Source organism: Acomys minous (genome assembly GCF_964271855.1).
Source record: "Acomys minous genome assembly, chromosome: 2".
In the NCBI taxonomy this organism is placed as follows: Eukaryota; Metazoa; Chordata; class Mammalia; order Rodentia; family Muridae; genus Acomys; species Acomys minous.
In genome coordinates this window covers 129,816,448-129,844,143 of record NC_140484.1, presented here as the reverse complement: position 1 = coordinate 129,844,143, position 27,696 = coordinate 129,816,448, and the positions used below count along the sequence as shown (strand labels likewise).

General features: G+C 44.3%; 2 protein-coding genes across 2 annotated transcripts in view; one reads left to right on the top strand and one right to left on the bottom strand.

The window, feature by feature from the left end:
* AAMDC (adipogenesis associated Mth938 domain containing) overlaps positions 1–1,041 on the top strand; it is a 65,872-nt gene extending 64,831 nt beyond the window's left edge. Inside the window, exon 4 of the mRNA XM_084774195.1 lies at positions 958–1,041. Coding sequence (XP_084630321.1) covers positions 958–1,026 — 69 coding nt within the window. The 3' untranslated portion in view covers positions 1,027–1,041. The remainder of the gene's footprint in view (positions 1–957) is intronic.
* The window catches only part of INTS4 (integrator complex subunit 4), a 63,249-nt gene extending 42,376 nt beyond the window's left edge, over positions 1–20,873 (bottom strand). The window contains exons 1-7 of the mRNA XM_084774179.1: positions 20,731–20,873; positions 17,215–17,409; positions 15,845–15,962; positions 10,005–10,111; positions 3,248–3,433; positions 2,402–2,452; positions 1,028–1,116 (exon numbers count right to left, since the gene is read on the bottom strand). Of these exons, the coding sequence (XP_084630305.1) occupies positions 1,028–1,116; positions 2,402–2,452; positions 3,248–3,433; positions 10,005–10,111; positions 15,845–15,962; positions 17,215–17,409; positions 20,731–20,784 (800 nt within the window). The 5' untranslated portion in view covers positions 20,785–20,873. The remainder of the gene's footprint in view (positions 1–1,027; positions 1,117–2,401; positions 2,453–3,247; positions 3,434–10,004; positions 10,112–15,844; positions 15,963–17,214; positions 17,410–20,730) is intronic.
* Between the last annotated feature and the right edge of the window lie 6,823 nt (positions 20,874–27,696).

Here is a 27,696-nt window from a genome sequence, read left to right as displayed (position 1 = left end):
AAACTGTACGTAGGAAACCCGAAACTCAAAGATACACTTCAGCGCACTGGAAAAAGGGTCCGGTGATTTTAACTCACTGTAAACTTTCAGTGTCTTGAATAAGCATGTATAACCCATCCAAGGCTCAAAGACTTATGAAGAAACCAAGAACTTGGGGGCAGAAGTATAGTTCAGTAGTAGGGTGCGAACGAGCCCTCATTCAATGCCCTAAACCTATATAAAACAAACCTGTAAGTCTGAATATGACAAAAGCAAGTTCTAGATGCGTGCACATGTGTGTGTGTGTGTGTGTGTGTGTGTGTGTGTGTGTGTGTGTGTGCAGGCATGCATGTGTGTTTTTGTGTAAATCACAAATAAATGAAGCTCCTTCCTATAGAATTCTCAGTCCATTCTGGCTTTCCAATTCTGGATAACAGATTAATGGAAAGGAACAATCACCTCATTATCTATAGGATAATTATTATAAATCTTCATCTCAAAGAATCATTGTGAATCAATAATTTAAGTGCTATGAAAATATTTTTAAGCAGATGGCTTATAAAGTAAAAGTGCTTGTTACCAAGCATGGCAGCCTCAGCTTTATCCCCAGAATCTACATATTGGAAGGAGAAATGATGCCTGGACTATGTCCTCTGCTCGGCACATGCACACGGTGGCACACATGCCCACAGACATACACACTTGGTATCTTTTACATAGCATTTGGCCTAAATCAAACCACACTAAAATTCTCATTCTCATTCTTTCTCTACCTGCCTGTTTCAAAATAAAAGTACAGAAAGGCACTTTAGAGACACAGTGCACTTTCTTCGGTAGTAGATGAGGATGCTGGGACCCAAAAGAGTTAAGTATCGTTCCCAAAGTTCAGTTCACAGGAATCTGGTTGTTAAGGCCCATACCCTCCCCCTCTATTTCACACTGCCTTCCAAATATCTCAAAAAAATTTTTTTTCTCTAGGTGGCTTTTGACATGGTAGAAGGTGACAGAAATGGCTCAGCAATGAGAAGGCTGGCTTACAGCTACTGACCTCTCGGGATAGAGCTGGCTGACAACCCAGATAAGTTGGACCGCAGCGCTGCGCACCTGCTCGTAGTCATCAGAAAGCAATTTACAAGCCTGCAAAGAAGGATCGCACGTCTGTCAGTCTGTGTTATCACTGATGATGTTCAAATACTTTCAAAATGAAGGCAGGATGGTTGGAGAAGGATGTCAGTCAAAATATTTCAGAGCACTTTTAACTTCTTGAACTTTTGCCCAACCAAGAAATTTTGACAGCTGGATGTGATGGCGCACGCCTTTAATCCCAGCACTCAGGAGGCAGAGGCAGGTGGATCTCTGAGTTCGAGGCCAGCCTGGTCTACAAATTGAGTCCAGGACAGCCAAGGCTACATAGAAAAACCCTATCTCAAAACCACAACCAACCCCCCCCAAACCCCAGAAAATTTGACATTTGTAAGCTTTTCAGGCCGTATTCTCACTGTGTAACAGCACACCCCATGTGGAAAGCAGAACCACTGTGACAGATACCTACAACAACATCAGACAGCAAAGCTACTTAGAGGACTCAAAGCCCACAGTACCGCAAAAGATATTTACACATTAGTCCCAGCAATGTGGCTGATTCTAATTTCCAACAACAGGTAAAACTATTCATAGTAAGCTAACAAAATCTGATCTGAGGGTAGGTTTAGACTGCATCCTCCAGCAGGACAACCACCCTCTGCCAGGTATGGTGGTACACAGCTTTAATACTAGCGACTGGGGAGGCAGAGGCAGGAGGATCTCTATGAGCCAAGGTCAGCATGGTCTAAAGACCTAGTTCCAGGATAGCCAGAGTTACACACACACACACACAGCTGTCAAACAATCTTTTCACAACTTCATTATGCCCCCTTTTTTAAAAAAAAGCAATACTACATTCATGAGCCATCTTCTCATATGATCCACGGTCACCCATCAGAAACATTCAGTTTACCGTGTGTGGTGCCAGAATTGACTTCAAGTGTGGCCCAGACAAAGAGAGATAAGCAAGACCATGACATGTCCTAATTAGTACTACGTTTCAGTACTAGGAGTTCACCCAGGACCGTGTGCATTCTAGACAAGCTTTCGCCCACAAAGTTACACCCTCAGCCCACTTTCCTCACTTCTAGTCATACTTTCTTCATGTAACTAGCATTCGTGCACCTTACTACACGTCTCTGTACATGGATTAATATTGAAATACATATATAGCTTACACTGCTCTCCAAAGTCTGTTTAAGATATGGCTTCACAACCATCCCAACAAATGTGGCCATGTTTAGGCAGCTAAAGCCCTCATGATTTCAAATTCTGAGAAGTGTGACACTGTTCCATCATGAACCTCCTCCTCCTCAAGAAAGCCATGATTTTACAGTACCTGGTTATAAATTGTTTGGTGTAACTTCAGTCCTCTTTCATGGAGCTGCAGCTAGATAAAGAAAACACAGTTAAGTCTTTGTGGAAAGGTCCGTATTTCCAGCATCTCCACACGATCCTACGAATACCACATTCTATCATACTAACAGTGTTACCTTTAGCCAGAAACAGCCCTAAATGTAAGACATGGCCAAGTACTTCTGTATAAACACTCAAGATATTTAATAACTCTAACCCAAGGACTATTTCAAAGTATTAGACAAAATAAGAAATAATGATAAAAAAAGAAAAAGAAGGCAGCTGGGTACACAGCTCAATGGCAGAATACTTGCTTTATAAAGCCCTTGGTTCAGTTCTGAGCTCCAGCAAGAAAAAAAGGCCAAGGAACAAACGGTTAGCACAACCTCCCCTGAAAACACTTCTCCTTGTAGCTACATTTCTGAAGGGGCCACCTATTGTACGCCTATTGTAACATAATACCAGGTCACACTCTTCCCTGCTGGAACCAGTAACTGAAGAAGGGATCTAATTTGGCATTATAACAGACACAGATTACATCGTCCTTGCTGAAGAGTCAGAGATGAAGGCTCCCAAGGGAGCCCAAGAAAGGTGTGCTCTCTATATAAGGTGTGCACTTGGGGGTGGGGGGACCTCAGAATATATGCAAAGCAGCACAAGTCATAGCCTTGGAGATGAGCTAGGCATGGGGCTAAAACAGGAGGATGGCTCCAAATTCCAGGCCAGTTGGCTACACAGCCAGACCCTAGCTCAGAAAAGAAAAGAAAACAAAACAAAACCACAAAAAAACAAAACAAACTATGCCCAGTCATGTTTTTATGGTGTTTACCATGGCCTTTATAGCTGCTGTTCTGACTCGAGGATCTTGGTCACTGAAGTAATCCCCAATAATCTTCTGAACATCTCTGGCAGTTAAGCCTTCTGCATCTTTTGTGACACTTTTCTCCAAAGAGCCAAGATTGCCAAGTAATTGCAGGCACTTATTCCTTACACCATGGGAAGTATCCGTCAAGTGCTATAAAAGGAAAAGAGAATGCAAAAGAATATGATTAAGATACCCTGAAAAACAAACAAAAAATTGGGGGAAAAGCACTCTGTCGACCCTATGGACACTACTCACAACATTCTCACTGGTCTGTGCAGCATCGTATTGCCTAAGGATTTATCTTCCACCCAAAAACACTGTGTCTTTGTCATTAGATTATTTTATTGATTATTTTTGTGGTTGAGGGGTTGGAAGGAGTGTGGGTGCCACAGTACATGTGTGGATGCCAGAGAATAACTTTGTGGACTTGGTCCTCTCTTTTCACTACTTATGTAGGCTTCAGGAACTGAACTAAGGTTGCCAGGCTTTCATAACAAGCATTTTTACCCAAAACTAGGTCTTTAGAAAACAAGAGCTTTACCTCCCCCTTCTTCGTATTTCCAACAGCCAGAACTTTGCTTTGTAAAAAACACTACTTTAATTCTGTCTCTATATTTTATTTACTATCAATTTTTTGGGAGATAGGTTTCACTATGGAGACTTGGCTGGTCTGAAACTCATTATGTAGACCAGGCTGGCTTTGAACTCACAGAGATCCTCTGCCTCTGCCTCCCAGGTGCCGGGATTAGCAGAGAGCACCACCATGCCGGGCTCTATTATCAAATTTGAATAGAAATAAAAGTGTAAAATTTTGGGGACTGGAGAGATAGCTAAGCACTGGCTGCTCTTCCAGATGACCTAGAGTCAATTTCCAGTACCCATATGGTGGCTCACAACCATCTGGAACTCTAGTCCCATGGGATCAATTACCATCTTCTGACCTCCACAGGCACCAGGCAGACACAGGACACACAGACATACATACATGCAGACAAACTATTCCAATACATAAAATCAGTAAGTAAAAATGTAAAAACAAATCAGGACATAATAGAATTATTTACAAAAATGTAAATTAAAATTTTCCTTAAATTTATTTTTATTTTAAAAAATTATGTAGCATGCATGTGTACGTGCATGTGCACATGTGCGTGTGTGCACGCAGATGTGCATGAGAACATGTGACTGAGGGTACCCAGAAAGAGTCCAGAGAGAGGGTGTCAGAGCCCCCAGGGCTGGAGTTACAGGTGGTTATAAGCTGTTTGTTAGGAATCAAACTCCTGTTCTTTGCAAGAGTAGAGTGCACTGTTAATTGCTGAGTCACCTCTTCAAACCCAATTTTAGAAAACTTTTAATATCCACATAGAAATGTGAAAATACTCTTAAGTGTATAGCTCAGTGAACTCAAAAACTAAACGCACAACTAAACTATGAACTAGACAAAGCAATGGAACTGTATACCCAGGCATGGTGGGGTGTACTTTAATTAGTCCCAGCACTTGGGAGTCAGGCAGATCTCTGTAAATTTGAGACTAGCCTAGTCTACATACAAAGCTCTAGACCAGCAGGGCTGGAGAGATGTCTCAGAGGTTAAGAGTACCGGTTGTTCTTCCAAAGGTCCTGAGTTCAATTCCCAGCAACCACATGATGGCTCACAACCATCTATAAAGAGATTAGGTGCCCTTTTCTGGCCTGCAGGCAGAATATTGTATACATAATAAATAAATAAATCTAAAGCAACAACAACAAACCATACAAAGTTCTAGGCCAACAGGGCTACAAAGTGAGATGCTCTGGAAGAATTTGGGATATCTTGTACGAGAAGTAAAAACAACACTGCCTTTCTGTTGTTGTTTGTCCTTAATTTTCTTTATTACCATTATGTGTTTGTATATGATGTGCACATGTGAGTTTGGTTACACATATGTCACTGTACATATGTAGAAGTCAAAGAACAACTTCCAGGAGCCAGTTCTGTCCCTCCACTATGGGTTCTGAGGATTGAACTCAGGTCAACAGGCTTATGAGACAAATGCTTTTACTCAATGAGCCATCACTCTGGTCTAAAGATACTTATATTTTCATGACACCAAAAGGAAGCAATCAAAACACACTATGGGCTGTTGCACAAGGTAAGTGATGCAATGGCATTTAAATAAATACAAATACAGTCTTAGAGACGGACAGAATTTCAAGACTGTCCACACATAGTGTGTGGGTTCTTTTTTTATCTTAATCTAAAGCAAAAAGAAAAACACCACAAGTGTGTTTGGTGCAGTTACACAATTTTATACAAATGTATATGATTATTAAGGAGTTACTGCCAAAGGCTGTACCATGAAGGTTCTTTAATATATTTATTATTTAGAGCTATTTACTGAAGTACGAGTGAAATATAAGATGATGTCAAGAGAATCATGTTGAGATACTATAGCACCCAACAAAAAAAACAAAAACAGGTGAAAAAGACTACAAAATTAATTATGGAATACGTAGTCCATACTGCTAAGAAGCTGGGTGCGACAGCTCACGCTTGTACTCCTAGTCCTGGCACTCAGAGGATGAGACAGGAGGATTGCCTAAATGAGGTCAGGCTAGACAACATGAGTACCAGGGACACACGGCGAGACTCCCTTTAAAAAAGAAAAAAGAAAAGCTGGAAAGAATAGTCAATTTTATTTTATTTTTTCTGAGACAGGGTTTCCTTGTGTAGCCCTGGCTGTCCTGGCTGTCCTGGACCAGGCTGGCCTCCAACTCACTGAGATCCACCTGTCTGGGGTTAAAGGCGTGCACCACCACCGCCCAGCTCAGAATAGTAAATGTTAAATCATCCATGAAATATATGAAAGAAGAAAGCTAATTTTAGATTGTAGCTCTAACAACTGGCTGTGTAGTCTGTTCAATTTCTGGCTCTTAGAACTGCAGGCTTCTCATCTATCTTCCTTAAAAGCTATCAAAAAAGCTAAGTTTAGAAATAAAAATACATAAAAATAACCTTATTCACTTTAGACCATAGTATTAATATTAGCTAATTACCGTCGTCTAAAACAGTGTGGATAGTAAAAAGCTACAAGGTCTCAGTAGGTAAGATCCACACACACAACTGCCAAAACAAGTTACTTCCTTCAAGTCCAAAATGCCAAGTTTGTTTTTATGCATGAAATCACTGATTTGAAATATTCGCTACTAGTTTCCCTGCACCTTCCTTCTTGCCCCTGCCCCTGTCCCGTATCTCTGCCACTCTGTCTTCCTCTCTCTGATGTGGGAACAGAGTTTCTTCAAGAACTCTTAGAAATCATCTGTTCCTTTCCTCTTGCTCTAATTCAGCACCCCCATTTTCACAAGTAAAGAATAACTGGGCTGGGACTGGGGCTGCGGCTCAGTGGCAGAACACTTGCCAAGCTCCTCACGGGCTCTGGGTTCACTCCTCACTCCCTTCTAGCACTGCAACCAAGCAGCCCATAATGAGTTAAAAGAAAGGCAGAGCTAAATGCTGTGACAGGTAATAGCGGCTGTCAACTTGGCCTGGTCTGGACTCACACAGGAGACAAAGGACACTATGATTCTCCACTCAAGGAGTCAGGGCTTCCTGCAGAGCAAAGCTGCCACCAGGACTACAGCAGGGAAAGCACAAGATGTACCAACTCCCAAATGGAACTATTAAGACCAGCAGAGACGTCGAAGACACAGCACACGCTTGAAGAGGTGCCCATTTAGTCAAACTGGAGAAATAACAGTAAGAGATTACATTCCACCGAGTAAAAACAATAAATTCAAAATGAATATGAGTTGAAACTTTGGCATCAGAACACACAGTTTCAAAGTACCTCCCCACAAAATACTAATTCACAGGGAAAAAAAAGTAACTTTACAGTGAAGAAGGCTAACAGACACCACACAACTAATGGTCAAAGTAAAAATTATCAGTAGTAAAAAATTTAAAAATAATGCATCCCTCATATTATGCACAGATAACTGCCTCATAGCTATATTTTTGTATAAGATAAGGCAGTTTTAATGTAATAAAAAGAAGTCATCAGGCAAACACAAGTTCAAGAATGTTCTATAAACTAACAACTCCTTAATTATCAAAATGCCAGGGTTATAAAATCAAGGTGGCACAAGGAATTATTCCACATTTAAAGTAACCATCAAGATATGACATTTGATGGGCAGGGTGGCACACACTTGTAATCCTAGCCCTGGGGGAGGAAGAGGGGGGGAAGGGGCAGAGGCAGGTGGATCACCGTGAGTTTGAGGTCAGCCTGGTCTACAAAGCAAGTCCAGGATAGCCAAGGCTACACAGAAAAACCTTGTGTCAAGAAGCTTTAAAAAAAAATGACAGTTATATTGTAGTTATTCTGAACTGATCATTTTTCTAAGAGACATTATGGAGGAAAATCTGAGTGCCTGGAGGTGACATATTAGTAATATGCCATATGCCACTGCTAGTCCTGAATCTGATGGTACTATTTGAGGTCACAGAATTTTTACAGAACACACACTGAAGTATTCTAGGCATCATGTTGACAACTTACTTTCAGATGGCTCATAAGAAAAATATCTTTATGACTATATTTGCAATCGTTCTATCAATCTGATGTCTTATTTTGTTTTGTTTTGTTTTGCAGTATTGGAAATCAATGTGAGGGCATGGTGTATGCTAGCAAAGCTCTCTACCTCTGTGCCACATCCCTGGCCCAAACTTGGGGTTTAGAAAATAAAACCAAAACAACAAAACCCAAATATTCTTTAAAACAAAAAACAAACAAACAAACAAACCAACCAAAAAACCCTAAGAAATGAACATGCTGTTTCACAAATAATAAGGAAGTTTTACCTGATACACAGAATAAGTGTTTAGAAAACTTTTGTTTCAATCCATAGATTTACACGGGCAGGAGACAAGGGAAATCCCACGAGAAGCACCTTTACAGGAAGCTGGACTCTCAGCATGGGAATCCCTACTGCAAAACTGGCTCACTCAGGGGCTGAGTTTTGCCTACCATGCCTGAAGCCTTGGGTCTAATCTCAACCCAGGAAAGAGAAACCCAAAATTGTTCCATCAGGCATTTTACTCCAGTTAATTCTTTGATGAGATGGTTTAGCAGGTGAAGGATGCCTACTGTGAAAGCCTAGCACAACCTTTGGAGCCCACATAAACGTGGAAGGGGAGAATCAATTCTACAAAGTTGTTATCTTGACCTCTGTCCATGCCCTAATACACACACAGACACACACACAATTTTAAAATATTAACCTACTCTTATGTTTCCACAAAGCCTCAAAATATCCATGAAAATATGATACTGAACAGAAAAGTGAAACCCAGATATGAGACAGTGACCATCAGTTATTAGTTTTTAAAGTGACTTATTATATTTAATATATTTAGTATGGAAACATCATTTTTCATATCTAACCTGCTGACTGCATCAGCCCCTGGAAGGTTTGTCACACTGTTAGTCATACTTTCATTTTCAAACCAACTAGCCTTCGAGCCTCTACTAAGGTAACCAGGCAACAATGACGCATAACCAATCTTAGCACACTGAATCACAGCCTCCAGGTCATTTCTTACATCACAGTCATCAACATTAACAACTGCCAAATGGGGCTGAGGCAATGGCTCTGTGAGTAAAATAACTGTACTTTAAGCATGGAGACTTGATTGCAATCCGTCATGGCAGCCCAGTGCTCCTGTAACCCCAGTGCTGCAGGGACATAGGGGCTCATAGCCCAAAAAAGACAACTCCAAGGTCAGTAAAAGACCTTGTCTCAAAAATAAAGTAGAGAAAGGACACTTGACATTGACCTCTGGCTTACACATCTCATGCATGCAAACCCTCTCCCCGACATCCAGCTGCTTGTTGTACACTTTGTTAGGCCACAAAGGGCCATCATTTTCATATTAATACAGTAGTTATCCAAATCATATCTCCAGTCACAGTAGCACTCTACATGCAAAATAAAAGCAGGTTTGGTGCAGTGGTATATGCCTTGGGAGGCAGAGACAAGTGGAACACAGTGAGTTTGAGGCCAGCCTCATCTACGTAGCAAGCTTGAGGCCAGCCTGGATCAGAAAAACAAAACAATAAACTAAATCAGTCTATTTAAAACTACTTCCTAAATAACTCTCAAAATCACCCATATCTTCCAACTTTCCACTTCTTTAATCCAAGCAACTATGATTTTTTTTTTCTTTCTTTCTTTTTATTTTTCCGAGACAGGGTTTCTCTGTGTAGCCTTGGCTGTCCTAGACTCACTTTGTAGACCAGGCTGGCCTCGAACTCACAGAGATCTACCTGCCTCTGCCTCCCTGAGTGCTGGGATTAAAGGCGTGCGCCACCACTATGATTTCTTACAAGAATCATCACAGTGGCCGGCAGGTTGGCTTGGTGGGTAAGGCTCTGGCAGCCAGGTTCAATACAATCTCGGAAACACACAAGGCAGAAGGAGAAAGCCGCGCCTGCAAGGTGGCCTCTACTTCCAACATGTGCCATGACTCTCCTGTCCTGCACACCCGATGAATACATAAACATGTTTGTTTTAAAGAATTACTACAGCACTTAGCTTAATTTCCATCCAACATCAAGGACTAAAAAGAGCAACTTTTACAGTCACCGAGGGTCCTCACACTCCTCACTCTGAGGACTAACTGGGCAGACTTCACAAAGCCCATAGGCTCTCTGTTCCGGGATGGAGACTGTTACCCTCTTACCTTGCAGGCTACATCCACCAGCCGCACCTGGGTAGCTTGATTTTCTGGTAGTTTACTGCCAATTGCAAGCAAAGTGTCTAACAGTTGAGCTAGGACTTGATGAGACTCTAAGAAAGAGGAAAGATCGAGTTAAAAAATTTCAAAAGAAACCATTGCCAACACTAATTTACTTTGGGAAGGAAAATAGATTCTATCTATCTATCTGTCTATCTATCTATCTATCTATCTATCTATCTTTCCTCCTCTCAACTAAAAGCTAAATTTCCAAAGAAATTGGGTCTTGAAAATTTGCAACTTCCACAGGATTGGGCATAGTCCTATGCACAAAGGAGTAGTGATGAATTAAATGCCTTCCACAAAGGACTAGCAGTGGCTATTTAATTAGGAAAGTTGGCTGAAGCAGGAAAGCATTCCATGTCAAACAAACAAACAAACAAACAAATAAACAACAGTACACTGGGCTGAGTGTGGTGGGGCACACCTTTAATCCCAGGATGAGGCAGAGGCAGGCAGATCTCTGAGTTACAAATCAAGTTCCAATGAGAAACCCTGTCTCAAAGAACAAAAAGCCAGCCAGGCTCAGTGGTGCGTACCTTTAATACCAGCACTAGGGAGGCAGAGGCAGGAGGATCTCTGTGAGTTTGAGGCCAGCCTGGTCTATAAGTAAGTCCAGGACAGCCAGGGATACACAGAGAAACCCTGCCTCAAAAAACTGATCCAAACAAAAACATAAAACAAAAACCCAAAAAGAAAAAGAAAAACCAAGCCAAACAAACAAAAGACAAAAATAAAAGCCTTCCAAGCAAATTCCAAATATGCAGCCATACCAGATGCCCCATGACCTCTAACCTATACTCTGTAACTCATTTCTTCAAGTTTTCAATTCTTTTTCTTTTCCTTGTTTGTTTTGAGACAGGGTCTTGTGGCAGGATATCTGATCCCATTGTGAACCCCGAGATTGTGAACAGTAAAAGCCTGTTTATTGTTTGGTGTGGCTCAGCCCTAGCACAAACCTTTAATCCAAGAACTTCCTGTTTATTGTAAACAGGTAATTATGGAGTGGCCCAGCCCTAGCACACACCTTTAATCCAAGAGCTTTCTGTACACAGGATTTAATAAAGTTAATCCTAGCTCAAGAGGCGGAGCAAGAAGCCAGATGACTGGGATTAAGCAGAAAGGAGGAACTTTGAGGAAAGGTATTTAAAACAGCATGGAGAAGAAAGAACTGACTTTTTCCTCCTGGGCTGTTGGGTGAGCTATCAAGCTTTTGGCCTTGAGCCTTTGGCCTTTTGGTTTTGGGGCTTTTAGCTTTTGGGTTTTGGCTTTTTCCTTTGGGATGGGAGCTGAGTAGGAAGGTTAGCTAGGTGCTTTCTCTGCCTCTCTGAGCTAGCAGGTTTTCACCCCAGCATCTGGCTCCTGAGTCTTCATTGGTAAAATCAATGGTTGGGATTTTCATTTTTAATAACGACAGGGTCAGGGTCTTGTGTAGCCTTGATCTCCCAGGGTAGCCAAAGAGGATCCAGAACCCCTGATGCTGCGGCTCCATCTCCCCCAGGCGGAAACACAGGTGTGCACCACACCTGGCTACTCTTTCAAGTCTTCCCAGTACGTTATCCAACTTGCTGCATTTCTCACTCCTCATCTCTCTCAGGCTAACTTGACCACCTAGAAAGTATCCTCCTGCCTTCAGGGCTCACCTAATCCCCAAGAGAATTAAGTGTCCATCTCCTCTTGGTTCCACAGCAGGCATACTTTACCCTACTTTTGCATTACACTAAACCAGAAACAGAAAGAGGCTTGAAGACATAGATAGTTTTTTATTCACCTCCATTCTCTCAAAATCTAGAATAACTCATTATGTGCTCAATAAATACCTAATAAATGGCAAAGAGCCAAATCAAAAAACAAGCAAACAAAAACCTATGTCAGTCTCCTCAACCAGCTCCTCATTATAGAAAGGCTCGTCTGGAACTTCTATAATTGTATGCATGCTTTTGGTGTATTTTTCCTTTACAATGATCAAATGGGTGTTTGACAAGTGAATATTAAACAAATCTGCCACCAGCTGAAATTACTGCTGGCAGGACCAGAGGAATTGTTTCATAAAGAAAACATATAAAACAGTATTAAAACATGAGCAAAAAAACCAACACATACATACATTACATAATACATACATATGTTGTCTTTCAAGTTACAGCCCTTATACATACTCTCTCTCTCTCTCTCTCTCTCTCTCTCTCTCTCTCTCTCTCTCTCTCTCTAAATTCAAAGAATACAGTACGCTGAATAACTAGGAGCCTCTTAACCTATGGTGTCCATAAAATATTAAGTTGACTTCAACAGTAACTTTATTCACTGAGTTCAACTACATGATCTCTACGGTTCATGTTCTATTCTCTGCACACCTTAGAAGGCCAAAAACTTGAAACTCAGGAGAGGAATAGATCAAATTTCTAAGTAATGATTAAGAGACAGAATTAAAAGACGTAGCAAAAGATAAGCTAGCTATTTGTCATGGATGCTGTATAATCTGAGTCTCTTTTTTTATTTTTTATTTAAATAGCATCTTGTCTTCTTTATTTTGTCCTCTATAATCAAAATACAACTTTTAAATTCTTTATTATTATATTTACATTACATCTCGATTGTAATCCGCTGGCTCTTACCTTCCTATTCCCTCCCTCCCTCCCTCTTCCACCCTATTCCCCTCCCCTAATCTGAGTCTCTTTTTAAAGGCTACGATGAGGTTTATATCAAAGCTCTCTGTGGTGGTTTGGATAAGAATGGCCCCCACAGGCGCATACAGTTGAATGCTTAGAGAGCGGCACTAGTTGAAAGGATGCGGAGGCGTGGCCTTGTTGGAAGAAGCTTGTCACTGGGGTGGGCTTTGAGGCTTCAAAAGCCCAAGCCACACCCAGTGGCCCTCTCTCCTCCTGCTGCCTGTGGATCCAGATGCAGCCCTCTAAGCTACCTCTCCAGAACCAGGCCTGCTTGCCACCCGCTTCCCGCCATGACACGATGGACTAAACCTCTGAAACGGTACACAAGCCCCGATTAAATGCTTTCCTTTATAAGAGCTGCTGTGGCCACGGCGCCTCCTCACAGCAACAGGGCTCCGGTGGACGCTGCCATCAGGAGCAGGGATTGCTGTGGCAGGTCTGAGCATGCTGCGGGCTGGTGAAATGTAGACTCTGGGGCTTTGGGTTGGGAAAGCAGCTGAACACTGTAAGCAGGGCTTAATGGGCCACACGAGTATGAGTGTGGAAAACGCAGTGCTGAGAGCAGTGTAGATGATGGCGGCCCGGCTCAAGGGGTTTCCGGGAAGAATGTCAGTAGGTGGCCTAGAGACCATTCTTGTGACATTTTTAGCAAAGCCTGGGGCTAAACTGAAGAGTTTAGATTAATAGCACTGGAAGAGAGTTCAAGATAGCCTAATACTGACTATCTCAGGGGGTTATTAGTGGCCACTCTTAAGCAGAGCAAGGAAAAATACAAAATGACAGTCTAATGAGAAAAGGAGCACCATCCCAGGAAGTGTAATGGAGCGAAATTTAGTACTCAAGGAGATGAGACGCTAAAAAACAAAAAAACAGCCTGATGCTAAATGGAACAAAAGGAGTGGTGGCTTCAGAGCAAGACCCCACCACTGCTATGTGCCCCATGTGTGAAAAGGAATTAAGGAAAAGTGTAAGCAATGGAGGAGGCCATCAAACACAGAACGCTGGGGAAACGTATTTGAATGAGGAGGCCAAGTTCGGCTCCAGGAAGTGGAAGGACTTGGCAGCTTCAATCACATGGTTCTGGCTTTAAAATCAAGGATTCAAAAAAAGGGTTGAGGAATCTCCCTCTGCAGGCCAGGTATCACAGGTGTCCCTGCATGGAGGCTCAGGGAGGCCATGTGTGATGTTCGGAAAGTGAAGTCCGAATTTCAATGGAAACCCCAAGCTATTAGAGCTGCCAGAAGCGTGGGATCCCTGCCAAGGAGAGCTGCTAACAGGGAGTGGAACCAGCCCAGGGAGAGAAGTGTGCTGCAGTCAACAAAGCTGAAAGGAGCCAGAGATCTGAACATGTGCTTTGACATCAGACATGGACGTGCAGAGTTTGGAGTCAGGTGGTTTTTGTCTTACTTTGGTCCAGTATTTCCTCGCCATGTTCCCTTCCTTTCCTTTCCCAATGGTAATGTATAGCCTGTGCCATTGTGCTGAAAATATGTGGTCTGTTTTTTAAATTTTGATTTTACAGGGGATTACAGTTATGAGAGTGTATGACTCTCAGAAGAGACTTTGAACTTTGGACTTTTAAGCAAGTTTGAGGCTGTGATAGCCTATGGGGACTTTTGAAGTCAGACTGAACACAGTTTCTGCATTGTGCTAGGGCCACAGCCTATGGGCTCAGGGAATGGAACACAGTAGTTAGAATAAGGTTAGCCCCCATAGGCTCATGTATTTTAAATGCTTAGGGAGTGACACTTTTTGTTGGAATAGGTGTGGCCTTGATGAAGGAAGTGTGTCACTGGAGGTGGGCGGCTCGCTCGCCTTCTTCCTGCTTGCTGCCTGCAGATCTGGATGTGGAACACTCAGCTCCTTCCCCAGCACCACCCCTGCCTGCATTGGGCCTTGCTTCCCACCATGATGTAATGGACTAACCCTCGGGCACTGTAAGCAAGCACCAATTAAATGCTTTCTTTATAAGAGCTGCTCCCGTCAAGGTGTCTCTTCACAGCACTAGAACACTAAGACTCTTCTCTTAGGTGTCTACTTTAGAGATAAAATATTTCCAGTTAAAGCTAGTATATAAGAAAGAACATTCGGCCAGGAGCAGTGGTGTGTGTGCACCTATAGTCCCAGCACTCAAGAGGCAGAGGCAGGTGGATTGCTGTGAGTTCGAGGCCATCCTGGTCTACAAAGCAAGTCCAGGACAGCCAAGGCTACACAGAGAAACTGTCTCAAAAACAAACAAACAAACAAAAAAACCCAAACAAACAAAAGGACATTAGAGCTGGATATAGTGGCGCACACCTTTATTACTAGCACTTGGGAGGCAGAGGCAGGTAGACCTCTATGAGTTTGAGACCTTGAAATTATTTTTTAAAGGGAAATTAGTATCTATCTTCTATGTTAAATAAGCTGTTATACAGCACTTTGTAGAGGTCACAATGATAGTTATTAAGTTAAATCTATAGACAGAGATAGAAACACTGTTTTTTTAAAAAGTCTGACCTTTAACTTCCTATGCAGGCAACTTTGAGTCGCCCACCTCTACTGCCCAGTGCTAGGGTTATATTGTGAGCCACCATGTACACTTTCTGTGGTGAGGGGGGCTCACACCTAGGACTTCATTCTAGGCAAGCACTCTACAACTGAGCCATGACCACCCAGTTTATGCAGTGACGGCGACTAAACCCACAGCTTCATGAAGACTAGATAAGCACTCTACCAACTGAGCCACATCTCTGCCTGACATAAAGCTCTATTTCAGCCCTAATATAAGTAAATACATGTACATGTTTTTATTAAAGCATCTTCAAGTTCCTTTTAAGAAGAAGGAGTGACTTAGGCAGATAATCCCAGGAGACTCAGGCAAAGGACTGCTTCACAATTTAGGTCACCTTGGGTACCTAGCGAGTTGGAGGACTGCCTGGACTAGTGGAAGACACACACACACACACACACACACACACACACACACTCACTCTCTCTCTCTCTCTCTCTCTCTCTCTCTCTCTCTCTCTCTCTCAAGTTCTTTTTCTTAACAACCAACACAAAACTTTGCTGTAAATTCTCTGCACGAGGACTAGATTTCTGCCCTGACCACATAGCTTTTGAGTTGCAACTTACTTTCATTCTGCAGTATGTTAATGGCATCATCCATTATGCAGTCTGGAGAGAACCCTGCAGTCTTTGATAATAATCCCAACAATGATGCAATTTTCAGTCTCACAGATGGATCATTTTCCTAGGGAGAAAAGCACCTGTCATTCGATGATCTACTGTTAGCCAGGACACAGGAAAATGACATCCCAAAGGAATTCAGAGATTAACTACTCCAGAGCTTTATTTCTGAACAGTTAACTTCACACGCCTCAAGAGGGAGCCTTCTCCATCAGGGCTATAGTCAATACTGCAAATGGAATTCCTTTTTCTTTTCGAGACAGGGTTTCTCTGTGTAGCCTGGACTGTCCTGGACTCACTCTGTAAACCAGGCCTCTACCTCCAGAGTGCTGGGATTACAGGCGTGTGCCACCACGGCCAGCACAAATGGAAATTTTTATGTCTTCCTGATATTATTCTAAAACTAAAACATGTGCGTTTGACACTAAAAGTGCCCCATTTCCACTATTCAGTCAGTGTTGGCTGCCACGGCCATTCAGCCCACCAACGCCACTGGGACTGCTACTCCTGGAGTCACTGGAGAGTGGGAGCTACAGCTGCCACTGTCACCACTAGAAGGAACCTTTCATCACTGACTTTTGTGACTCAGCAGATCCTGATTGGATGGTTGGGACAAGCAAGTGCAACTGACTGAGGAAAGATCATGTGCCTGGGCTCCAGCTGCGAAGGAGAAAGAGGAATGAGATGTCTAGCCATCTTAGCTTGAAAAGGAGGAGGTTCAGCCAGGCCTGGTGGTGTAAATGCAGAGAAAGAGAAAGGGGTTGAAACCAGCGAAGGCTAGCGTAAAGACAAATATAAACAGGAGCTAGAGAGATGGCTAGGCGGTTAAGAGCACTTGCTGCTCCTGCAGAAGACCTGGGTTTGACTACCAACACCTAGGTGGCAGCTCACGACCACTAACTCCAGTCCTAGAGATGCCATCCTGGGCTGTACTGTAAGGCACTCTATAAAAAGGAAAAACATAATTCTGCTTTAAAAACAAAGTAAAACGGCTATTATAATAGGCATGAAGGCCTTAAATTAAGTCAGGAACAGCAGGATGATGGGCACACTACATTCCATAGCTGCATGCAGAAAAGAGCCATGGCTGAGACTAAGTCTTCCTTTGTGCTCTCTCTCCACTCCACACATAGCGCTCACAGTGCCTTGAGCAAGCCACTTACACGCCTGACTCCACTCACCACCCTGGAATCTTGATATCCACAGTACTTAGCCTACGACTCAACACCTTCCTGCTTATCTGCAACATTGGCCCATCCTGCAGACACAGTACAGGTCTTACAGATGACCCCGCCAGGCGCTCAAGACTTTCTTACCTTGTAATAATGTTCCAAGAGAATCCTGACCACGCCCTCCACGCTTTCCGCCTCTACGGGCTTTCTGGCAAACTGGAGCAGGTACTGCAAAGCATCGGCGGGGGAGGTGGCCTTGCACAGGTCTATGTGCAGAGCAGCAGATTTACTGGGTTTTGTTAATCGGAGCTTCTTGGTAGCAATTTCCTCCTGCTGTTGCTGTAAGACAGTAAAGAAGGTAAAATGTGAACACAGAGTCTATAAATGTAACTTGGGTTCACCATGTGGGAATAATTTTTCCCTCCTAACACATACGCTTAACAAATAGAACTTAAGAAATACAGTATTGGGTTGTGTCTGGCTCCCGCTCTCACAGCCACTGCAGTACTTTGAGCTCCATACATACAGCACCAGGGCAAGCACCAGCCCGACGGGCACCCGGTGACTCTGAGCCTCTCGGAAATTTGAAGACATGACAGAGGCTGACAAAGGCTCGTTATGAAAGAGAAATGAAAACCTACATTCCCCCCCCCCCCCCAAAGGGGAGACCAAAAAGCTCAAGGACCCCAAGGCATCCAAGAGGACTCCTTCAGCCTTCAGCCCCAAAATCAAGGGCGAACACCCTGGCTGGTCCATTGGTGATGTTCCAAAGAAGCTAGGACAGCAGAAGATGTGGACAGCACCACGCAGATGACAAGCGGCCCTGTGGGAAGGAGGCCGCCCCGCTGAAGGAGAAGCAAGAAGAGGCTATTGCTGCCTACAGAGCTAAAGGGAAGCCTGGTGCAGTGGAAAGGGGGTGGGTGGTCAAGGCTGAACAGAGTAAGAAAAAGAAGGAAGAGGAAGATGAGGAAGAAGATGAATAAGTTGGTTCTAGCACAGTTTTTTGCCCTGCCTAGAAAGCTTTTAATTCCTCTTTATACAACTCCTTTTAAAGGTAAAAGCTGAAATGTAAGGCTGTGTAAGATTTGTTTTTAAACTGTACAGTGGGTTTTGTTGTTGTTGTTGTTGTTGTTGTTTTTGTATAGTTAACACACTACCGAACGTGTCTTCAGCTAGCCCAGTCCTGGGGGTATTTTCAATGGCCACTGGCCTTGCCTGGTACAATCTGGGGGTTGTAAATTGGCATGGAAATTTAATGCAGGTTCTTGTTAGTGCACAGCACAAATTAGTTATACACGAGGGCGGTAGGGGTTTTTTTTCTTTCTTTCTTTCTTTTGTTTTGCTTTTTTTCTCTTTCTTTTTCTTTTGTTTTGTTTTTCCTTCTTCAGTTGTCTGTGATGCAGCTTATAGAAAAATAACTGTTGTTCTGTTAACTGAATACCACTCTGTAATTGCAAAAAAAATTTTTTTTAATGTGTCTGTTTTATTGACATTCTGAACGCTTCTAAGTAAATATATTTTTTTAAATTAGGGGGTAAAAGAAATAAAGACAGTATCATGAGGCCAGTGAGAGGGCGCAGTGGGTAAAAGTGCTTGCTGCCAAGCATGACCTGAGTCCCATCACCAGAACCCACATGGCAGAAAAACCAAAAAATTACACACACACTTGCACAAATAAATGTTTTTTAAAAAGTTTAAGTTTGTATAGAAGGGAACGTATCCTATAGGTTCCTTAAGTCTTGGCATAATGGGCAGGAACAGAAAACAACTGTAAGATAATTGTCATACTCAGTAATTTTCTTTACTCTTAATCTATTATTTTAGTGTAGGTAGCAGTCATCTCCCTCAAATTTGCTCTATCAGGGTAATTGTAGTCAGGAACATTATATAACAGGAACAAAGAAGGGGCTTTGAAGTGAAAAGAATTGTACACCACTAGCTGGGTGACGCCTCGTTTATACAAGGGCATGCCAACACCATCCCAGGGGCACGCGTGAGAACCCTGCTGTCCTGTCTTTACTGTGCATGCATGTGACAAGCCCTAAACACACGCCCTCCCTCCTCGTCTTCACAACAAACAGGCCACCAGGAGCAGACAAAGTATAAAAATGAATTCTTCCAATAGCTGGGGTGCACACCTGTAACCCCAGCACTCGGGAGACAGAAGCAGGAGGCTCTAAAACACAAGTTTACTTGGACTGCCGCTGGCTCAAAAGCGAGGAATAACTTTCTCCCTGGGGGTGGGGGGATGGGGGTGGGGGTAGGAGGCAGGGGGATGAGGGGTGGGGGTGGGGGGTGGGGGGACAGGTAAGGAAGGGAATAATATCTGCCAACGTGGTAACATTTTATGGAGCCGGGTCCTATCACTTTTGCCATCAGGGAGCACAGACTGGTGGGGACATAGATACACCGGCGACTACAGGAGCCCTGAATGAGAGAGCCCAACAGAGCGCGCAGAAACAGCAGCAGAGGAAACTAAGCTCTTTCAGTCAAGTCTTGAAGCAAAACCAAAAGGCCACTCAGTATAGAGTAAAAAGTAATGAAGAACAGCATGTGCTTTGTGTAAAACAGACAACTACAAAAGTTCTGCGAGGTATGATACGTGTCATGCTAGAAAAGGAATGCAGGGGGAGGAAGAAATGGCACTATATAAAAACGTGACTGCTTTGACGCCTCTAACTTAAAAGAGAGAGGGGGGGAGGGAGGGAGGGAGGGAGGCAAAACAAACAAATCCCGTTAAGCTGGCAAGCTTATTCTACCTAGATTTACAACAACAGAAAGAAAAGGGGGCGGACTAGAGAGAAGGTAGTGGTTAAAGCACTTGCTGCTCATTCAGAGGACCCAGCAGCCAGCTCAGGTGGCTCACAAACACGTTTAACTCCAGCTCCAGATTTCTGACACACCTTCCTCTGGCCTTCGCAGGCACGCAAACACACGCAACACACACATAGACCATCACACAAAATAAATCTTTAACGAAGAAAGGGAAAGAGAGAAAGGAGAGAGGAGGTAGGAAGGGGAAGGAATACAGAGCCAGGAAAAACAAAACAAAATAAACAAACAAACAAAACAGAAAATCAGCCACAGATGCCGGAGCTCTGAAAAGCCAGAACAGCTTTCTGACTCTCATTCAAAAAGTTCAGAACTAGTTACACGCAAAAAGGAACAATAAAATGTTCTACAGACCCCTTTACCATGCCCGTGGGGCTTTGCATACAGCCCTGCTCGTCTCTGAAAGTTGGGGAGCAAGAGTTAGGAGGAGTTCTGCCTCCACCCGAGGACAACAGGATGCAAATGGAACCAGATCTGGCACAACCGAGTCGTGAGACGTCAAAGTGAGATCGCGGACAGTTTTTTAAATTATACAGTGATTTGTTTTTGCTAATTCTGTTTTGTTTCGTTTCAAGTGCGGTCGGAGTGTGACTCAGAGGTAGAGTAGCTTGCTTAGCATGCTCAAGAACCTGAATTCGATGTCCAGAAACTTAAAATAAATAAATAAATAAATACACACAAGACCTAACACGCCCCCCTGAAGTGCAGCCTGGAGCCAAAAACTTGAGTCGGCTACACACAAATTTAGGCGCCTATCTGGAGAACAGCGTGGGCTGCGGACAACCTTCCCGCGCCGACCGGTCCACGACCTTTCCCACCAGAGCTTACCTGAACCACTTTAGTGAACTCCTCATACACCCGCTTCTTAAGGTGCGCCGCCATGGCTGAGCCGGACTTTCTCGGCTTCCGTACTCGCTAAGAGCGCCCAGGAAACGCGTTCAAACGCACTGACTCCGCCGCAATCCCAGAAGGCAGTGGGGCTCCTGGATAGAGAGGCCGCTTCCTGAAGCTTGACTGCTCAGGCACGCTGTGAGCCGATTGGGTGACTTTACGGCGGCGGAAACGGAAATTAAGAGCGCGTCCAGAAAGCTGGGCCGTCCGGAGCTCGAGCCAAAACCCGGAGCGGTGTCTTGGAGGCAGAGCTGAAGTTCCCGTCTTGCTTGACGGTTTCCTGCTAGAATCATAAGGTGAATGTTGCCTTAGTTCTAACTCTCCCCTGAAGTTCATTTTCCGTCGTTCCAGTAATTTAAAAGTTACCCACCAATAAGAAATTTAAAAAAAAAAAAAAGAAAGAAAGAAAAACGCCAGCGGGCGCGCGCGCGCGCACACGCACACGCGCACACACACACACACACAGGGACTGTAGTCCACTAGCCTCTGTCAGAACTGTCAGCGTGCTCCACATATCCTTAGAGAAGAGACTAATACTTCCTGATAGCTGTGGAACACACATTTTTTATAGGAATAATAATATGAGGTAATAGCAATACCTTGAGTTTCCTACTGTTAAGTAATAGCAATGCCTTGAGTTTCCTGGCTTTTGTTCATGGTCTTTATTGCTTTATCACAATATAAAGCAAACCAAAACACACCATACAAAAACTTACTTGTAATTGGCTCTGGGGGAAATGTATTTTTAAATCCACAAAGGGCAATATAAAATAAAAGCATTTTAAAGTACAATTCTAGATGAAAGAAATCTAGAATAAAAAATAATTACCCTTACAATAAAATAGGATTTCAACCATGGGGGCCTCGGAAGGGGGAAAAAAAAAAAAGAACCCTGAGACTGAGGCTACAGCCAGGTGTGGTGTCGAAAACCATGAGCCAACAACAAGATATTGAAAGGCAAAAGTTTTATCTTTATGGCCAGGCCAAGCTTATAACTCCCCCTTAGTAGAGTATACTAAGAGTACACTTGGGCAGGCGTGAGAGGGAGTATCAGAGGACAACAAAACAGGGAGTGGGGTGATTGCAGGGTTTAGGACAGGACTGGAGGCCAAGGTAGTTTTGGGGTCTTCTAGAAAGAGTAGAGGAAAGACTTGGACCTGTGAGGGCCCAAGTAGGGAAAGAGAGAAATGACTCAGGAGGTCCAAGAGGTAATGTGTGGAGTACACCATGATCAGCTGGAGCAGAGTGATCTTCAGGGCTTCCTGGGTGAGCTTGGCCACCACTGCTGGGGCTCTCAAACTTAGCTGCCATACACATAGCATGGATCTAGCTGTTTGAAGAAAAAAAAAAAGCTGCAGCCTGATGGGCAGGCCCAACAGTCTGAACTTGGACACCCGTGGCCACTCCCATCCTCTTGTCCGTAAATAGGTGGTAGGGGCAGGTGGAGTCTGGGAGAGCCAGATTGGGGGCCACTACAAGGGCTTCCCACAGTAAAGAGAAGTGACAGCAGATTGTGACTGGGTGGGTCACTTCTCTCTTTACCTCATTGGACCGTCGTGGGCCCAAGTCTTTTATACATTCGCTTGACCAATGGGGTTAGAACCAATGGGATTTGGACACAAGCCCTTGGATAGCTAATCACTGGGAGGACCAGTTGGCCTCACTGAGGGAAGTGCTTGGTGCCTAGGTACCAGGGAACTTCTGTGATGATGGGGGAAGCGGCCACTGCTCTTCAGGTCCTGCCATGAGGTTCTTCTGGTTTGCCTCCGTTTTGTGTTGGACCATTGTCCCGGCCCCTCAGGCATCCCACAACCACATTGAGAATTGTGGGGGCAGGGAACGGAGACTACGTGTGCCAGGGCCATGCAAGCACAGAGCAGGGAGGGAGGGATCCTTACTTCCGTTGGTCTCGAGACTGAGATTCTCAAGGTTTGGATGTCTCAACCTCACTCTAGCTCCATGACTGTTTCCCTGGTGGCACGGTCCAGGTGCCTCACAGAAAGGGGCCTGGTGGGCCTTCCTTGTTTCCTCTTCAGGAGTGCCATCTTCCTCAAGGTAGCTAGCTACCAAGGCTCGGGCCTGGAATGCCATAACCTTCTGTGGTAGCCAAGCCTTTCAGGAAGACTGGGCTGCCTCCTCTCTGGTGTTAAAGACCATTTTCACCAACTCCTGTATGGGGGCTTGGGGACCATCCTCAGCCTTTTCTACTTTTATCTTTTCTGTTAATTTTGTAGGGCTTATCAAAATTAGTAACCTTGTTTGAGACCATTTTCATACCCATAGGAGGCAGTGGACCATGAGGGCCCTCATCTGGCGGCCACTGCTCTTCAGGTCCATAGCCCCGCCACGGTCACCCACAGCGACTGTGCTGTTCACTAGACGGTCCGGCCTGCTGACTGCCTGGCAGCTGCCTGAACCCATCGACAGTCCCTGGGAGTGAGAGTGGAAGCCTGCATGACATAAAGACCGTGCCATGTCAGGTCATGGGCCTGGGAAAGGTAGCAGAGCTCCTCAATACAGCTGGATGTATCAACAGAAAAGGAGCCTAACTAATTTTCAATCTGGGAGTGATCCTGGAAGGAGGAAGGGACATGAACTCAGACAACCCCCCCTCAGCTCCGGCTGCCTCCCAGAGGGGCCAGAGGAAAGCAGAGGTCTGCTGGGACTGTGTATGAGAAACCACGCTTCCTTTCCACTAGCCTCCACTTCTGCCCTCACCTGTCTCTGAGGGAGCTTCAATTCTTCTTTTCATTCCTTCACAGATTTATTGTTCTTTGTCTAAAAAGTATGAAAGCACCATTCATTCTTTAGTTATTTCTTCAAACCACTCGTGTGGGGTGTGTGTGTGTGTGTGTGTGTGTGTGTGTGTGTGTGTGTGTGTGTGTGTGTTACAATAAAGATGCTGCTGCTAGCTCTGTGTAACCCTGTGACTTTGTGACTGCTTTCATTAAGAGATGGGATCTTCCGGGTGTGATGGTATGGTGACACACACCTTTAATCTCAGCACCCCAGAGGCAGAGGTAAGCAGACTTCTGTGAGAGTTTGAGGCAAGTTTGGCTTATATAGAAAGTCTCAGGCCACTCAGAACTACATAGTAAGACCCAGTTGTTTAAAAAGGGAAGGTAGACTTCATCTCCCCTGCCTGTGAATTTTGGTTGTCTTTAAAAATCACCAGCAGAGGGCCTGGAGAGATGGCTCAGTGGTTAAGAGCGCCGCCTGCTCTTCCAGAGGTCCTAAGTTCAATTCCCAGCAACCACATGGTGGCTCACAACCATCTATAATGTGATCTGATGCCGTCTTCTGCCCTGCAGGGGTACAAGCAGGCAGAAAACTGTATACATAATAAATATATAAATCTTTAAAAATCACCAGTGTGGCAGAAATAACAATGTAATAGATTTGACTTAAGCATTAGTGTGCATCTTGGTGTTACTGGCCCGGACATAAATCTGCCTTCCCACCCGTGGGAGCCTATCTTAGCTCCCTGAAACGACTTCGTCCTAGTGTTATTACCTCAGTATGCAAAGTAAATCTGCTCCTAGCCTCTCAGCATATTTGTAAACATCCTCAAACAAAGCTGTCAGTACCATTTGCTCAGAAATGCCAGAATGTCTCCCAACAGTTGGTACAGTTAGCAGAGCTGACTGATGTGCAGTGAAAGAAAATCTGCCACCACAGAGTACTCGTGGGATGGAGAGGTAGCTCTGTTGGTAGAATGTGTGTCTATCATGTATGAAGCACTGGGATCAATCCACAGCATCCCAGGAACCAGGCGTGGTGGCACATACCTATAATACAGCAGTTGGGAGGTAGAAGCGGAGAACACGGAGTGCAAGGTGATCCTCAGCTGCATAGCAAGTTTGAGGCCAGCCTATAAACTGTGTGAAACCTTGTTTCTAAAAGCAAAATGGTGCCCCATCGTTGGTCTTTGCTATGGACAGGTTAGGCAAGATTGGCTTTGATGAGACGTCCATAGTGTAGAACCATGCCTAGCCTCCAACCCTGCCGCTGTGGCATTTTGCTCCATCATTACTCAATTAAGCAAGTATACAAGGAGCTGGTTGAAACTGAAGCCCAGAGGTTGGACTGTTGTATCATTTTAATTATTTAGAACCTCTTCTCGAATGGATGCTCTCTGGTGGACATGCAGAAGAAGCAATATTTTCACTCAGGGCCAGTTGTCACCAGTCTCTTACTCTTGACTTATTGGGACTTACGTGATTTAGAGGTGGATTGTCCGCCACAGACTCATGTGTTGGAACACGTGGCTCCTAAGACACCTAGTGAGCTGTTTTCAGAAGTTTTGGAACCTTCATTTAGAGGAAATGGGTTCCTCTAGGTCGAATGGCCTGGCTCATCTGCCTCCCCATCCCAGGAGCACTCCTGCCACAGCCTCCCGCTGACCTCACTGCACCGATGGACTAAATCCCTCCACTCCCCAAGCCAGTTAATTGCTTCTTGCCACGTATCCAGTTACTGGCCAACACTGGCCAACCAGGAGCAGGACTGGGTCTGCGGTGCCTTAGGATTAGTCTTACATCATGTGCAGAGTGGGGAAGGGCACAGGTGAGGAATGCAGGGATGCTGGGATGCAGGGAAGGATGGCGAGAGTAAGTAGGAACTGAAAAGGATGGGTGCCCTAGGGTAGCAGTGTGCATCTGAAAACCCGGTGTAGCGCATGGAACCAGGGTAGCTCCACGAGGGCAGACTGCAGAGGTTTTAGCCTCTTTGCATTTTTTCCCCTTTGGGTTATGGCAGCCATGTTTAACACTGTTTAAAGTTGTCATCTTCCAGCTCTGCCATGTTTCTAAGTTAGCCCAAGCAGATATGCAAAGCCTTACTCATAAGTGAAACATGCTATCTTGAGCATTGGGTTTTGTTTGTTTGTTGTCTTTTTGAGGGGTGTTGGTTTGGTTTAGTTTTTTTAAGACAAGGTTTTTCTCTGCAACATCTCTGGCTGTCCTGAAACTCACTTTGTAGACAATACTGGCCTTGAACTCACAAAGGGCCCTCTGCCTCTGCCTCTGCCTCCTGGGTTCTGGGATTAAAGGTGTGCACCACCACTGCCCAGCTGTTTTGAACATTGTTTTTTTGGGTTTTTTTGTTTGTTTTTGTTTTGGTTTGGTTTGGTTTGGTTTGGTTTTCCGAGACAGGGTTTCTCTGTGTAGCCTTGGCTGTCCTGGACTCACTTTGTAGACCACGCTGGCCTCAAACTCACAGCGATCCGCCTGCCTCTGCCTCCCAAGTGCTGGGATTAAAGGCGTGTGCCACCACGCCCGGTTGAACACTGTTAATACTTTTTACTTTTTCTGTTAAGAAGAAAGGAGAAAGCAGTGTTTTGACTTAAGTGAGCATTTATTTCTCCAATAATTTGAAATCATCTATAAGAATAATTATAACCTGTATAACATTGCGTTATATAGGCAATACCAAAATAACTTATTTTAACATGTGACTTAATTTAATCCTCTGTACAATTTTCCTGCTGCTGCCACAGTGAGTTACCACAAATTTGGTGACTTAAAACCGTATAATTGAGCTGGGTGTCGTGGCATATGCCTTTAATCCCAGCACTCGGAAGGCAGAGGCAGGCGGATCATTGTGAGTTTGAGGCCAGTCTGGTTTACAAATTGAGTCCAGGACAGTCACAAAAACAACCAACCAAACAAACAAATAAACAAACAAAACCTATATAATTGTATTTCTTCATAGATTTTTTTTAGTCTCTCTCTCTCTCTCTCTCTCTCTCTCTCTCTCTCTCTGTGCGTGCGTGCGTGCGTGCGTGTGTGTGTGTGTGTGTGTGTGTAGGTCAGAGGACAATTTGCTGTAATTCTCTCCTTCCATATGGGTCTTCGGGTTTGAACTCGGGTCATCGGGCTTGCGGCAAGTGCTTGTAGGCACTGAACAATTTCACTGACTCTCCAGCTGTAGTTATGTGTCATAGAACTTCAAAATGAAAATGTTGATAAAACCTTGTCCTGGTGAGGATGAGGGTTTTTAAGGACAACCGCCTCCTCCAGTTTCTGGTGGCTACTTCAGCATTCCCAGGCTCCATGACCTTTCACTCACCACATTAAAAACTCAGGATGGGGAGAGAAAAGATCTCACTTCCCTCTGTGTCTTTTATTCATTTTTTAAAGATTTATTTTATTTTAATTGTGTTTATGTCTGTATGTGTTAGGACATCCTCAGAGGACAGAAGACAGCTAGTGTTGCTGGCATTTGTGGCCGCCTGACAGGAGAACTGAACTGAGGTCCTTGGCAAGAGCAGTATGATCCCTTCACTGCCGAGCCACCGCTCCAGCCCTCGGCGCGCCTCTTATGAGTACGCCTGTCATTTGATTGAGAATCCATCTCCAAGATATTTATTCTAATTGCTTCCACCCTTTTCCCAACTATGATAACATTTACAGGTTCCAAAGAGCAGAATTGAGAGGTGAGCATGTGTACCATTTAGAGGACCACTGTTCACCCCACTACCGTCACAACAGTGTTCTGCGTCAGGCTCTTTTCTGTTTGAATGGGTTGTTTTTATCTTCCGTCTATGAGTGTTCTGCCTGCATGTATGCCTGTGCACCTCTGGTGTCCACAGAGGCCAGAAGAGGGCATCAGATCCTCTGGAACTGGCTGGACAGATGGTTGGTTGCTGCCACGCAGCTTCTGGGATCCAAATGCAGGTCCTCAGGAAGAGCAGCTCTGGAGTGCCGAGCCATTTCCCCAGCCTAAGGCAAATTTTATTGAAGAGGATTTCAGAAAAGTAAGAAATTTAGGAAAAGGGAAGGGGAAACCCTAAGGTTTAATGTAGAAGGGAAATAAAGCTCTCAGCCCCAAAGAGAGGGCCTGAGCTGCTTGCCAAGGCAGGCTGGTCATGGGGCTTTTTCATGAGGGGCTGGCCAAAGACTG